Here is a 17,089-nt window from a genome sequence, read left to right as displayed (position 1 = left end):
TTTTGTTATTGGAGCTTATTAGAGCACAACAGATCCTGTATAACCTTGTCAAAATGAAATCACTTTCAACAAGCGCGTATACGATAACCTGAAGAGTGGTACGGCACCTTTTTTCCAATAACGAGCTTTTCAGGTTAAAGGCATGTTCTGTTCTCTACAAATGCAGTGTACAATAATTTCTAACTTGTCAACCTGTTTTGTTTTCTGGCAGTTTCTCTTTTTAAAAATGGCATTCAGAATGGATTTTCGAAACAAAATTAAGTCTAAAGAGTCTCAGAAGCCCAAGCTGCTTGCTTCTCTCCAAGGACTAGTGTTCAATAGGGAGAAAAAATGGTTACCATTTAGTCTGGAATCCATACGTTTACTTTCTTTCTGCTTTATGTCACTAATGCCCTCCCCCAGGGGTGATCCCAGGATGATAAAGAAAATTAAAAACTAAGAGTTATTAGTGGAGATGTAGAAGTGTTAGAACTTGAGGTATATCATTAGAATTATTATGGTAAGATGTGTCTTTTTTGGTGAAAGATATTCACATTTCCCTATCTTAAAAAATAATAGGGCATTTTTCCTTACTACTAATTGCGCTGACTGACATTGGAAACAATGGTAAGAGGAACGTTTACTTTATTTGCTTTTGCCTGTGCAAAAAGAAGAACATTTATCTGCTCCCATTATGCTGAGCTACATGCAGCAGCCTATTTGGATCACAGCGTAAAAGTGGATAACAGCACCAAGGCTCTTACTTAAATGATAACCGCCAGGTTGAGAAGGTCCCAACTCACCAGTACATGCCTCCTCCTCAACAGTCATATAGTAACTTCATAAAAAGGAACCCTTTTAAAAAACATATTTGAATAAATCCTTTTTCATCCTTCTGGATAGCTTCCACTTGTTTCTCACACTAAATGGAATCCTTATACAAGAAAAAAAAGCTGTTCTTAAAAAATGAAAAGTACTGCAATTTTAAACTGTAGGCGGTAACTGTCAGTTCTATGTAATTACAAGAAAAGTTTATGAATAAAATCAATGCATTATTTGAAAAAATGTATGCATTTTTTCTTTTATAGTACTTTTTTACATTTCAAACTGACAAAAGTAAAGTGAAATTTAAAGTATGAAAAAAATGCATTTGCAGTGGATTATCCCATATTGTTTAACTCCGCCTACTTCAATATTGTGAGCCTTTTCCTACTCTTTGCTTAAAATACTCTACCTAAAAGTAAATCACATGATTTGGTCCAATACTTTAAGTTCTGTGAAAATGTAAGAGAATATTAGTGTCATCCATTAAAAGAAAAGCGTAAATCAACTATGAATAAACACAAGGAGAATGGTGATATAGTAGAAAAATACTGACTGAGAAATCCAAATAGTTTGATTTTTCATGTAGGCTCTGTGATAAAGTAACTGAGAGCCATTTTGAATGTCATTTAACCTCTATGCATCTATGCTTCCTCATCTAAAAATTGAAGACTTTCCACCTGTTCATTTATATAAATCATTTTGGACCAAGTTTTTAACCAGTGATGGATCAGAGTTGATCTTCTAAAAGCAAAACACTTTCACTCAAAAAATTATACATGTAAAAATGTTTGCACATGACTTCAGGACATATGAGAGTCCATAAAGGTGTTGGTTCAGTTTCAAAATGCAATGAAGTAAATACATTTTTTGCCTCCTATTCTGTAATTATCTCAACTGCAAAATAATCGAATGTATACTAGAAAAAAATATATTAATATTAATGTTATTTTTAAAATATTAATGTCAGTGAACATTTCAGAATACAAAAATCACTCTTCCCCGTAAGCCATCCATATTTAAGTATAACATGCTTATGATTAAAAACTGTTTTAAGATGTCTTGTATGACTTTTGTTTTCCATTTTAATCTTTTATTCTGTAAAATAGTTGCTTAACCCATATTAGGTTATATTTTTATGTTACTCTATAGATTTATCACCATGTAACTTACCTGAAATATGTTTCAGGTTTATCTTGATACTGATTCTTATTTAATATATAAATTCCATCAAAGATTAAAGTAGATTCCAGAATCCTGAACCAACATTTTTGAGGATTAACTAAACTGTGCTGCATTTTGGAGGGTGAAGAGAGTACTATGCACACAGCACTTATGTTAGTGAATTCTAATTTTGACATACATGTTTGTTAGCTACCAGTTTTTAAAAGTAATAAAGTGAATCCCAGTGCAATATTCTATATAGCAATACAAAAGGTTAATTAAATAAATATTAAATGAGAAGGTAATAATGTTTCAAAGATTGTTATCATCTTGCTAACCTATAATTTAAGAAAACCATGAATGTCTATTTACAGGTACTTTTTGCACATGCATATTAATAAATAGGTCCGCTTTGACATATCCTTAGAACACAATCGCTGAATAAAACTAAATAATGGTAAGAAGAATTGTGACTAAACATCGACTGAGCTTCACTTTTACTATCCGTTCCTATCACCTGTATTCCTAATGGTCAGAGCTCTCATGAGCAGCAAGGTCTCTCGTATAAAAGGTTAAATTTCAGTTAGCAAAGTCATTTAACTTTTCAAAACGATGAAAACACATGCTTGGAATCAATTGCATAACTCTTTAATTGCAAAGATTTGTATTAGAAAAATTAATCTATGCACAGTTATTTATGTTTTGAATTACTTACTTCTATAAGTAAGGCACATTTCACATGGGTTGCTAAGTAAATACATCTTTTTTTTTCAGCATGGGATAAAAACTAAAGGTTATTATTTTGGTGACCAAGGAATATCAATTATTTCCCTGATTTTGTCCAGAAGTCAAGGCTCTTTGTGTGTATGTGTGAGTGTATATATATATATGTGTGTGTGTATATCTATACATGTATATATACACACACACACATATCTGTATATATATGTGTATAGATATACACACACATATATCTGTATATATGTGTATAGATATACACACAGGCAACTATATTTTCATATATATGTGTATATATGCAGACATGGGTATGTATGTGTATGTGTGTATGTATACACACACACACATATTGCTTCACTAAAATTTCTTCTCTTGAAAACAGGGAGGGACAGACAGAAACATTTAAATATTAAATAAATATTTATTGAGCACCTACTATTTAGAAGGCAGTGTTCTAAGAGCTAGCGGTATAGAAATAAACAAGATGCGTGAAATGTCTGCTTCCAAGGAGGTCATAGTCTAGTGTGAGGACATAGAATGTATTTATATATACATATGCATACATATTACACACACAAGCATGTGTATACACACAAACAGCTAAACTATCACATAATAATATATGCCTTGTAGAGTATTTAATTGAAGTGATATGTGACTGGGGGACAATTTAGATGGTAGTGGACAAAAAAGGCCTCACTGAAAAATACCATTTAATCTGAGATCTGAATCAGAAATCAATCTTGCAAAGATCAGCATTTCTGGCAGCAGTCCTTGTGCATCTTGGACAAGCATTCCAGGCAGTGGCAAAATGTCTAAAAAGAAAATGACCTTGACAACTTAGAGGAGTTGAAAAAGGACCAGAGAGACAGAAGTGGGTTTGTGAAGAGTGATGAGAGATGCCACCGATATAGGCAGCAGCCATCAAATGCAGGGCTTGGAAAAGTAGGACAATGAGGGTTTGGGTTTTATACTAAGCATGATGAAATGCCTTTGTATAAGTTTAAATGGGGAAACGACATGAAGAGATATGCATTTAAAACGTTTATATGTTGAAGCTGTGTGAGACAGAGATCGAAGGTGTGGGAGTGTGGAAGCAGGGAGCCTATTAGGCAATACTTTAGTAGTCTAAGCCAGAGAGGATGATGGAGAGAAGTGGCCACATTGGGAACGTGATTTGGAAGCAACGTTGATGGAATTTCGTGATGAATTGGAGAGAAGGGTAGAATAGAATCAAGGAAAATTTTTAGATTATAGACGAGTACATATGTTGTTACAATATTTGTGAAAATTATACTGTAAGAAGCTACAATGCAGGTTTTATGTAAAAATCTATATCTTCTATTTAGGAATGTCATTGTTTCTGAAAACTAATGCCAAAATTTCCTCCCATGGGCCATTGCATATTGCTTGAAATCTCTAACAAATGAGCCAATTAACACACATATACTTGGGTAGAAGAGCTCTGTACATTTTGGTAAAGCTACAGCCTGGTCTTATTTCCACATAAACAAATATAGAAGGACTGAGTGTCACAGATTCGATCCTTCTCTTTACCTTATTTTATACTGCAACTGAGAGAAAAGATTATATGTAAATAAGGTGAGAAAATATTTTTTAATGATGAATTTTTTTAGTGATAGAAGGCAAGAATGAGGGTTTTTTTCCTTTGTGCATTTCAGTCTGTGATCCATGTAGCACACAGAAATATTTATTTCAGAATGGTATCTCTCAACAGAATTTTTACTCTAAAAGCAGAAACCTTAATGTATTTACTTTATGCTCATCTTAAAACAGAGACGTATAATTAAGCCTTAACTCTGTGTTGAGTGTGCCCACACACATACACCTTTTAAAATGTTTTGTAAGGAAAATAGTGCTCCTGTCTCTACCATTTTATGCCATTCCATTTCTCTCTGCAGAGTTCAACAGCATATTCATCCAGTCAGAGGTACACCTTTCCTACAGGCATCAGAGCTCTCCCTGCTTATTCATGTCCAGAAATGATAGCGTTTTATCTCAGCGATTAAAGAAGATACTGTTTTAAGAATTATCCAACTAGTTACTGCCTGGAAACTCTCAACCAGAGATGAGAGCAGCAACCATAGGGCTCTTCCATTAGCACACCGTTTGTTGCTCTGTATGGATGTTTTTTCCATCCTTTTTTCCCTCCACTGTATATATTCCATCTATGCTTCTAAGAAAAATGCTCCAAAGGAAAAATGCTCATTATGAGTACACAGAATTAACTTACCAACTGGTAGTTCTGTTTCCATGTGAAAGAACAGATTTTACTTGAATCCCTTTTTAATGTTTGCTAGGCTTTACATCTGTCTGTAATCCAGGCTTCTTTTTTTCCTTCCCCACCCACCCATATGAGCTAGAAGATGTACTCTCCTAGTTTGCAGTGTGTTGTAAAGATCACCTTGCCTAAAAAAATCATGTAGCCTCTCAACACTTCTAGATGTTTTGTTGCTGGATAATTTAACAGTAAATGCACGTTGCAGGGGCTGGCAACCTTCTAGCCCAGCTACACTTTTACTATGAAGCACAGAAGGACATTGTTCATTGTTCGTGAGGAAAGTTCTCAGATCATTGATAATCATGACATGAACACATGACAGATATATCTCTGTAAGATAAGGGATGTATTATTATAATCATTTTGCTTAGTTCTATGGCAAGAAAATTTTAAAAGCAAATTTAAGGTATTACTTTATGATGTTCCTAATCTGTTGCTTAATGATTACTGCATTCCCTGACATATATATTATTTTGCTAAATTTAGGGTCAAGTACTGATAACTCTAAAGCAACTGAATTTATGTTTTGCACATCTGGTACATATTTGAAAAAGATGATAGATGGTTTGGAAATGTCTGTTAAAGTGAAAGAAAAGATACCATCCATGATTCAATTTTTCCTCTCCCATAGTAAGCAAGTTAACTGAAATGGAGACTCACTATCCAGGATAGAAGAGGGAACCTGGGTTTACCCACAGTCCCTGAAAATGATATATGTCTACATGAGCAACAGAGCTTGGAAGTTTGGCTTGATGCAGCAGTCTGTAATATCTATGTGTACAATTTTCTGTCTTTGAGTGTTTTTTGACATTTATTATTAACAATAAAAGCTGAGTGAAATGAAAGTAGCAATCTTATTGATTCTTAGGAGCTAGAAAGGCACATTTAATAGCTTAATACCTTTTAGTAGACCAAAGCACATAGAGATCTCTAGCAGTAATATTCTCTGTTAAAATTCTAAAACTCCAGAACACTCTTTTTTAAATAATGAATCCTACCAACTAACAATAAAATATGATGTATCCTATTCTCTACATATCTTACTTCTGAAGTAAATTATCCTGGAAACATAAAAAGCAGTATCTTATTTCCATCACTGTTCAATAGATAAATAAACAAATAAATAAAACAAACCGTAACAGTCAAGTGATATTTTAGAGAGACCAAGATTATCAGAAATTGTGATAAACTGATTAGCAGGACAGAAATATAAGCAAATCTTGATTCAAATTTACTATATAGTATCATAATACTAATTATAGAGATTTTACTTATCTTACATGGTTGTAAAGATAAAATTTGCTAGAAACGCAAAATACATACATGTAAAGAAAAAAATCTGTGGAAAGGTGCATAGTGGGCAATTTCATTCTAAATGATAGCAAGAGTTAAGATAATAAAGGAGTGATGAATTGTTATAAAACTTACTTGTACAAGGAGAAAATAATGAAGTAAGGGAATAAGTTAGCACAGTGGTAAAATAATTTTAACACTCATGTAGGGTTACTATGGTAAAAGGAAAAGTAAATTTGGAAAGGAAGGGGGAATATTACAAAAAAGTTTTTGAATAGTGCATCTCAACTCTGCTATAACTGTGAGATAACATGATTTCTCCTCCAAAGCTCTAATCATTATCCTTGCTATCCTTGTCTACAATCTGGACCTGCTATTGATAGTATAGCTATTGGTAGAAGGAGAAATTAGTTACTAATTTTTCTGCTGGTATTACTGTATTTCTTCCCAGATCCTCGGGAAAGTTTTGAGCATGAAGGTGACATTAAAGAGTTGCAGCATCTCTGTCCATTTCCCATTTGTATTCTGAGGAGTGGTTATTAATTTCTCTGATGAGTTTAAAGAGAGGTAAAAGAGACATTGGGAAAGTTAAGAGGGAAGAAGTTTAGGGTTTGGAGTATGTGGTAATTCATGTTTCTCACTTTCCATAGATGTTCTTTCTCAAAGCTTCCCTGGTGCTGTACATTTCTGACACTTTTATGAGTGTATTTTTAATCAATTGATGATAAATAGAAGAACATACATTGCTTCCAATCACAAAATAGAAATAGTATAGTACCATTGGTCATTCCCTATATCCATTCCTTGCATGATAAAATGGTATCATCTGCTGTGTTCCCTACAGTGAATGGATGCAGATCCGGGTAGTTTCTGCTTGAAGATGAGATATTCAGCCTATATTCTCTGAACTTAATGTTGCGTCAGAGAACAAGGGTGACTATAACTTATGTCTTGCTTTGTACATGGTCAATTTGTTATATTGTTGAGTTTTAAGACATTTTCTATCTCATACGAAAATTTAGAATTTTCTCATTTTTCAATAGCATTAACCTAATTTATGTTCTGGGTAGCTTTCAGGGAAGATTATGAGCAATAACTGTATGCAACTCATGGGCAAGTTTCTTACCAGAGCCTTGGAGTTTGATTGCCCTTGGTATAATAAGACTACTAGAAATATAATAATAAGAATAGTCTAATTTATCATATATCCGTATAGCTGGCACTTTGCTGAGTAATTCTATTTACAATGTATGTCGTATTATAAATGAATTTATTAATTTATAATAATATTTATCATAATATTTATATTACTTTAAATATTTATTATAATTATATTTATAATATTTATAAATAATGGTGATATGTTACTAGTTTTAAACATTCCATACGGTTGGAACTACACAGATTGTGAACATCTACCACATTGTATGACCATCTTCCTATAGCTCCCTATAACTCTTCTATTTTGTGTTACGATTATCTAAATGCTTAGCTTATCTTCCACACTAAACTATAATCTTCGTGTTTGTTATTTACGTTTGCTCCTTTGCACCTGGTAGATAAGTACTAAATATCTATTGAGTGAGTGAATTAATTTTTCTCTTGATCCTAGTTCTTCAAATGTTAAGAATAGCAATGGGTCAAGATATTCAAAGCCATTAAAACTATGAATATAATCATCCGTTGTAAATAAATAAATAGTATGACAACAATAATCACAAGAGATATACTTCAATATTTTGATAAAGAAGCAAATCGAAACTACCGTGCTTAGAGGAATTAATTAGTATAATTATGGCGGCTAATTTAACAGATAAATTTTTCCATTGCCAAGCTTGTTCATAAAATGTGCTACTTTCTTTCTTAATGGAACTTCCACAGTGCAAATGTTTCATAAGCATGATGTTTAATCTTACAGGTATTAGTGTGGTGACTCTGGTTAGGCCTTTCATTGAGGATACATTTTAGACTGGCAGTTTTAAATTACTACATGTGGTCCTAATGCTGAAACTTTTAAAGGTGTAATTAGGAGGGAGTGGAGGAATCACCAGTGTCTCTAACACAAAATGTCAGTGGTTTTAACAATTAAATGTGGTAGCGTTTAAATCATGTGCTTCCATTGACACCCAAACAATAAAATCTAACTATTAAGATGGCATCCAGATAGTAGATGATTTCACAGGAAAGTGCTCAGACCTCCATCAAGTTAAGAATCAATAGCATCTAGGCAATTGTGGTGGAGTCAAAGACACAGGTCTCAGCTCATGAAATACCCTCTGTACTGGAGCTGTATTCAATTATCCCCACTAATGTAAAATCAACCTTGGTATAAAAGATAAAAGGGTAAAGTTCTCACAAATGATCACTTATCGCTCCATTCCAAAATGCATACAGCATTCATTATAGATCGAAATGCCACTCAAATTTCATCATTTAGTATGGTTTTGAAACAGCCAAACCATTAACCGAAGAGAGTAGCTTTTTATATTTATACAACTAGTGACTAATGAAACATTATACCCAGTGTGCAAAGGGGAAAAAACCTTTATTTTGCAATGAACCCAACTGGTGCCCCTTTTAAACACAGCATAATATGGTTTCACTGTTTCATTGAGCCTCTCATTACTTGTGTCAATAATCCTAGGTAAACCACTGTTGAACTTCACAGCATTTATCTAGCAGCATGAATAGCATTAATCTATGGGGTGCTTTTGATGAATTGTAGTTCAAAAAGCAAAGCCAAAAATGACTTCTCACAAAGTGCTTAGGGAAGTATTTATTAGAAACATGTCAACTGCCAACTACTTGAAGGTAGCTTGGCTGTTTAGGAAATCATGCTGTTGGCTAGCTTGCAAACACTGAGAAGATATATGAATTTTCCTGACTTGAACTACTTTTAAAAAATGATATACTTTTCATTTTGGTATATTATTTTTTCTGTCACTTCTCTTCTAATTCTCAATATTTTATGTCATATAGATTTTGACACAATGTGACATGGTCTACAACACATCCCCAGGTTCTCAGAAACTGTTAGGTGAGAGAAGCACTTGGAAAATTAAGGTGAATCATATAGACTACACTTTCCCTATATGACTGCATGACCTAAACATCCAGGGAGCATCAACTGAAATCTACTCTTGGATCCTGCTCTAAGGATCTGACTTACTTTCCTGACACACCCGGTGGTTGTAACATTCTCTCTGGCAGAAAGGCCAGCAGGGTTTGTCTACAGGGATTACCACATTTAAATCCAATTTACCAGTCTAATTGGATTAGGCTAAGTTTTCCAAAGTTGAATTTTGTACAATTCATGAAGGGCTAGAAATTAAACTGTTAGTTCCACTATTTTCTGGATGTTTTACACGAATAGCCTATTCACTGTGAGCCTTTCGTTGCTTACCATAGCAGAGCGGTATTAAGTACTGAGAGATCTTATACAATAATACAATTTGAAAATAGGAAAACTGTATATTGACTGAAAATATCAATTTTTTCCAACTTTGGCAAAATGAACAAAATGAACATCTATGAAAAATAACACGCATTTAATTATTTTTTCCCTAAAATTAATCTCTTTACAAAGAAATAGACTAGACCCCCAAAATTCTTTTTGGAAAGGTATGGAACAAACACGTACTTCTTTCAGTATTCCATATATGGATTTAAGGGAAAGATGTCAAATAAACATATTTTGTCCATCGTTTCTAAGATCCAGGATTTGTGACAGCGCTGTGTTATATACAATACTCATTTAGTATACTGTAATATTATGTTGAATGTAATACTAGTCGCAGGAAAGTTTTCTTGGTGAAATATGATGGAAATCTTACATTGGCTAATGGCTCTTCCTAGTGGAGATTCACAATGCACCGTGACATATACAATAAAGTCTGAGGAGTACTGCAGTAAAGAAACCTGACTAATTTATTTATTGCAATATTCATCAATCTCATAAAAATTCATCTCCATCTAACAATATCTAAAAGAAGCTACCTTATGAAAAACCCATTGTGTCATTTGAAAGTTGGAAAAAACAGAAATTGTATTCACTCATGGGGACTCGTATTTCTTTTTGCGATTTTGTTATATGTACTCAAATTGTGCAATAAGTATAGTCAAGAAAAGTCTGTAAGAACTTTAAATTATTGTTCACATGAAAGTAATGCAGTTATTGTTAATATTGTACACTTCTATTTTTGCTGCATTTCAATGACACACTGTCATTCTTTGTGAAACCAAATTACAGAAGTTAAAAAGTATATATTTATGATAATATAACAAAAATTAGCTTAAAGGATATGTAATTTCCATGATTACGGATTATAAATGAAAGCATTTATTTATAGAATTTAAAGACAATCAACCAGGTGTGATGGCTCACACCTGTAATTCCAGCACTTTGGGAAGCCGAGGCAGGCTGATAGCTTGAAGCCAGGAGTTCGAGAAAAGTCTGGTGAATATGGCAAAAGCCCATCTCTACTAAAAATATAGTGGTGCACACCTGTAATCCCAGCTACTCAGAAGGTGAAGCATGAGAATCGCTTGAACCCAGGAGGTGGAGGTTGCAGTGAGCTGAGATCACGCCATTGCACTCCAGCCTGGGCAACAGAGCAAGACTCTGCCTTCAAAAATAAACAAATAAATAATTAAAAATGAAATAAAGATGATCATTAATATAGTTTATGAGCCAATATATAAGAAGTATATTTATAATTGAGAAAGCTTTTCACAAAAAAACTTATGTATGTTATAATTTTATCAATCTGACTGGGAATATATTAATATTAAATCTTGGAGATACTTATGAGATGTCCTTCTGAAATAAAAAGAAACTGTGCAATTTTGTTTACTGTGCTTAAAACTTTGATATATTTAAACAGTTTTTCAAGTTATGCATCCTTTCACATATAATGTTTTCAAAAAGGTACTCACCATGCACAATGAGAACATACTCTGCGCTGCTTTGGCCAATCGTGTTTGTGGCTTCACATCGATATGTACCATTATCCGTTTTGTTCAGGAAAAGAATGTTTAGCTCCCTACCACTCACAACCATTCGGTCAGGATCTGGTAATTCTCCGCCATCCTTTGTCCACAAAACAGGTTCTGGCCTATTGGATTGAAACATGCATGTAGATAGCAAAAATAAGAAATGTTACGTATCTGTGAATTAAGTAAATCAATCAATTTCTAAGTATTTAACACGTATTTTGTACATAACCATATGCTAACTTCTATAAAATACTAAAAGTACCATCACGCACTCACTCAAAAGAGTTGGAGGTATAGCAAATATAATCTGCTATAATATAATCATATTTAATTAAGGAGATATGTATTCAGAGACTAATTTGTTGAGTCACTGTAGCAGTCACTTCTCTTTCCCTGCTCAAGTCCTGTGGCCTAGATTCTGCTGCTAATGGCTCACACCCCACATTGGAAGACTGCCCTTAGGCTATTGGGGGTAAATCTTCTTCAGATGTATTTGGATATAAGTAAACATAAATATTTATATTTATATTAAAATATGAATATAAATATATAATGAATAATTGATAATATTTATATTATAATAAATAATAATATATAAGTATTTATATTCATACATATAAATAAATATAAAATATAAAATAAATATAAAAAAGATAAAAACCTTTGCACTTAGGGCCACCCCTGTGGCACAGCTTTGCTTGAAAACACCTGAATCTTCTTCATTTCACCTCTGCTGCTTTTCTCATTGTTTTAGAGGTTTTTACTGTGAGTTTTCTTTTAACAAAATTCCTGCAAAGGATCCCTATCTCAAAACATGCTTTTAGAAAAGAAACAATAAATGAATCATAGATTCCCCTCTTCAAAATTTTCAGTCTTCTGTAATAATTAATGATAGAAATAGTTGTTAATATCTATTACCATCTGCTAGTTGTTATCCTAGGTGCTTTATATTTATTTTCTATAATTCTCAGAAGAACACTTTGATGAATGTTACTTTTTAAAATGTCCTGCATATAAGAATATAGATGAGGCGACAGAGCGAGACTCCGTCTCAAAAAAAAAAAAAAAAAAAAAGAATATAGATGAGAGAAGTATTCAAATCCTGACCTTCCTCTATAGTTGATGTTTCATCCACTACCTCCTGCTTTCTAACATGATGAATTTTTTTCTAGACTTAGTATGACAAGTTTTCTAATTTAAGCATAATTTTATCACATGGAATCATTTTCTCAAAAGCTTTGTTAAATTTGATAGAAGTATTGAATTCATTTTATGTTATTGTGAATACAAGTGGAACAGAGGCATTGAGTAAGTGATGTCTATGGCTATGGCATCCTTTCTAAGAGGAAGGATATATACTATTCTAACAAAATTTTGTGGAAGGCAAAAAAGTTGTGGAAAACAATAACAAATATTGTAAAGAATATCCAAACAAGCAGATTGGCATTGGGATAAAGGAACTGATCATCAAGTGTTTAAGTACCGAAAACATTTGAAGAGTGTGATCTTGTAATGTAAGAAATATGTATTTTGTCTCCTCCCCAGCTCCTAACATAGTGCTCCTGAAGCACGATAGACAGGGGTGATAGCAGAAATTTTTGTTCTATTTAGCCTTTGACCCCAGTTCCTGACAAGAAACTCGTAAGACCTTTATACAGTCATATGCCACTTAACTTTGAGGATATTGTCTGAGAAATGTGTCATTAAGTGATTTTGTCATTGTGCAAACACCATAGACTACATTTACACAAACCTAGATGGCATAGCCTACTACAAACCTAGGCTGTATGCTATAGCCTATTGATTATGCTATAAACTTGTACATCATGTTACTGCTCTGAATACTGGAACAAGTTGTAACACAATGGTAAGTCTTTGAGGGTATAGACATGGAAAATGTATAGTAAAGATATAATGTTATAATATTTTGGGACCACTATCCTGTATGTGGTGCATCATTGATCAAAGTGTTGTTATGTGGTGCATGACTGTAATTTCCTGAGTGACAATAGTCTCTGACACAGAGCTTCTAAGTCTCTTAGAATTTCCTGATAGGAGAATCTTTTGCTCTGAGATGCTCCTATGAGATGTTCTAATCAGAAGATTCTGATGGGCTCCTAGGCAGCTTGCTGGGTAATTACGGGTTGGAACTTTCAGTCCTATTTTCCTTTCAGCCTCCAGGGAGCTGAGGTGACTGAAGGTTGAGACGATCATCAGTGGTCAATGATACAACCAATGATGTCTACCTAATGAAGCCCCCACACAACCCAAAAGGACGGATTTAGAGAGCTTCTGTATTGCAGAGCATGCGGAAGGTCCAATATGGAGGCACACCAGGAGAGGGCATGGAAGCTCCACTCCTCTTCCCACATACCTTGCCCTATCCATCTCCTCATCTCGCTGTTCATCAGTTGACTTTGTAGGGGAAAGATAGATAGATAGATAGATAGATAGATAGATAGATAGATAGATAGATAGAGATAGAGATAGATATAGATATAGATATAGATTTTTTAAGTTCCACAAAACGTGTGTAGAACATGCAGGCTTGTTACATAGGTATACTTGTACCATGGTGGTTTCCTGCACCCATCAACCACATTATCTAGGTTCCCTCCCCTCACCCCCGACCCCGCAACAGGCTCTGGTTTCTGTTGTTCCCTTCCCCGTGTCCATGTGTTCTCATTGTTCAACTCCCACTTATGAGTGAGAACATAAAGTGCTTGGTTTTCTGTTCTTGTGTTAGTTTGCTAAGGATGATGGCTTCCAGCTTTATTCATATCCCTGCAAAGGACATGATCTCATTCCTTTTTATGGCTGCATAGTATTCCATGGTGTATATGTGCCACATTTTGCTTATCCAGTCTGTCATTGATGGGCATTTGCATTGGTTCCAAGTCTTTGCTATTGTAAATAGTGCTGCAATAAACATATGTGTGCATGTGTCTTTATATTAGAACAATTTATATTCTGTTGGGATTGCTGGGTTAAATGGTATTTCTGGTTTTAGATCATTGAGGAGTTTGTGTCTTTACATTAGAATGATTTATATTCCTTTGAGTATATATCCAGTAATGGGATTGTTGGGTTAAATGGTATTTCTGGTTCTAGATCCTTGAGGAATCACCACATTGCCTGCCACAATGGTTGAACTAATTTACATTCCCATCAACAGTGTAAAAGCGTTCCTATTTCTCCACAGCCTTGCCAGTATCTATCGTTTCTTGACTTTTTTATAATCACCATTCTGACTGATGTGAGATGGTACCTCATTGTGGTTTTGATTTTCATTTCTCTAATGATCAGTGATGTTGAATTTTTTTTCATATGTTTGTTGGCTGCATAAATGTCTTCTTTTGAGAAGTGCTTGTTCATATCTTTTGTGCACTCTTTGATGAAGTAGTTGTTTTTTATCTTGTAAATTGGTTTAAGTTCCTTGTAGAATCTAAATATTAGACCTTTGTCAGATGGGTAGATTGGAAAAATTTTCTCCCATTCTGTAGGTTTCCTGTTCACTCTAATGGTAGTTTCTTTTGCTGTGCAGAAGCTCTTTAATTTAATTAGATCCCATTTGTCAATTTTGGCTTTTGTTGCAATTGCTTTTGGCATTTTCATCATGAACTCTTTGACCATGCCTATGTCCTGAATGTTATTGCCTAGATTTTCTCCTAGGGTTTTATGGTTTTGTAATATTCTTTATAATTAATGAGTAAATATAAGCAAAGTGTTTCCCTGAGTTCTGTGAGCTATCCTACCAAATTAACAAAACCCGGGAAGGAAGTCACAGGAATCAGGGTTTGTAGGCAGCTGGTCAGAAGTACAGGTAACAGAATAGTGCACGTGAGCGGCATCTGAAATGGGAGGCAATCCTGTGGGACTGACACCTCAATCTGCAGTGTAACTTATACATGAATTGAATTACATGACACCCAATTGGTGTCTCACGAAAAACTGATTAGTGGTGGGTGGAAACTGATTGTTGGTAATACACATTTTGGTGGTCAGAGACAAAGTGTTGTAGTAAATGTGTAAGTATAAAGTAGTAAACAGTTTGGTTTTTCCTGTCTTTGGAAAGATAAAAAACAAAAAGGGAGGGTAATTTTATCAGATCTAGATCCATGAACATTCTGAAAGAGCATTATATGATAACAAGTGAAGAAACTAGGTGCATAAAATATTGGAAAAATATAGTAATGTGTATTCTTCAATTAGATAGACAAATCACTCCCCTAGTATCCTCAATAAAAGCCAAATCATTAATAGTTCTCAACTTGCTTCATTTATCCTAAATCTTTTAACTGCTATTTGAATTTACCAATTCTTATTTTATAACAGGGTGGATTGTCTGGACATCCTTAACATCTCTTGAAGGAGCAAAAGATGATAAAATAAAACTGATTTGTAGCAATGTAGAAATCTTGTCCTTTCCACAAAGTTACATAAGACCCATATTAAAATAGCAGTTATACTGGTGATACTTTGGGGTTTAGAACATTCATCTTTATAATACTACTCAAAGGAAGTAATTTAGTATCTTAGGAGGCAATCTTTTCCTGATGTTTGAACTTTTAAGCACATGCAGAGAAAATTGTATGTATGTATATATACACTTCTATACACTCAAAATTATCTTCCAAAATCTAAAGTGTTATGACTTTTTCCTAGTTGTGTTTGTAAGCTTTTAGTCACATCTTAAAGCAAATGGCTCTGTAAATATGTAGTTAAATTCAGATACGTCTTTTTAAATTGTTTACATAGAAATGTAGTTAAAGATCTAGATAAAGTATTCAAGTTGCCAATCTGTATTTTAAAACAAAACAATTTTTTTCAAAAACAACAACAACAACAACAAAAATTTCCTTAAAGGAAATAGCAACAGCAGCATCTACAAAATTGGTTAACAGGAGGATGTAGTTGCATAAGTCTTTGCTGACACTGAACTGAATCCTTCAAGAATTCTTGATCCTAGTCTCTGTGGTAAATCTTCAAGGTGGCAAAATAGCACCACAAGATGCAAATTTAATGAAATAGAGGTTAGAGTTTATGCATAGATTACAAATAGCCTACACATATTCCCAATTAGTTTTTAAAATGTTCAAGCTTCTCAATATCACCATAAAAATATTAAGTGGTTTAGCAAGTCTTGATACAATTTGTGTTTCATCTTAATAAAGAGGGCCCCTAGGCTTTCTCTAATTGGAACCCAGAAATGATTTAGCTTCTTGCTACAAATGAATAACAATCTTCCCTGCTGTTCAGGCATCCAAAGACATCATTTAAAAGTGGTTCCAGTCTACAGTTTCTATGTGATAAGGCTGAAAAGAGCAGGAGCTAGACACCGGGAGTGACAGGACAGTGAAAATAGCATCGGATGTGAGATGATAATGTTACGCCACTCTACATGAGAACACTTAGTCTACCCAGGAACACTTCTCTTTAACCAGCCCGAATAATTAAAAAGTTGGAAAACTTATGTTTGAGAGAAAATTTTGATTGCGTTTCTATCAATTCTATAAAACTATAAAGATGTTTATTTTTCTTTATATCTAAAGATATTTTTTCAGCAGTTTCTTCCTAGAGCAACAGACAAGTTAAATGTAAAAAGAGAAACACAATATGCTTATACAGTTATTCTCAAATATCCTGAGGCATTCATTGATGAAGTTGTTTTTAATCTTAACACTTTTTTTTAAGAAAACCTATTAACTCGGTGTTTTGTTTTCTACATATCTAATAAGAGATTACCTGTATGTTTTCACAATTCCTCATTTATAAATTACTGTTGAAAGGTATTGC

General features: G+C 33.8%; 1 protein-coding gene across 4 annotated transcripts in view; it reads right to left on the bottom strand.

Moving 5' to 3' along the window:
* CADM2 (cell adhesion molecule 2) overlaps positions 1–17,089 on the bottom strand; it is a 1,067,553-nt gene that overhangs the window by 81,418 nt on the left and 969,046 nt on the right. For all 4 annotated transcript variants that reach the window (XM_017955045.2, XM_009198278.4, XM_031661802.1 and 1 more), the window contains one exon: positions 11,234–11,412. In XM_017955045.2, coding sequence (XP_017810534.1) covers positions 11,234–11,412 — 179 coding nt within the window. The remainder of the gene's footprint in view (positions 1–11,233; positions 11,413–17,089) is intronic.

Source organism: Papio anubis, chromosome 2 (assembly GCF_008728515.1).
Source record: "Papio anubis isolate 15944 chromosome 2, Panubis1.0, whole genome shotgun sequence".
Classification (NCBI taxonomy): domain Eukaryota; kingdom Metazoa; phylum Chordata; class Mammalia; order Primates; family Cercopithecidae; genus Papio; species Papio anubis.
This window is presented reverse-complemented; position numbering and strand designations above follow the sequence as displayed.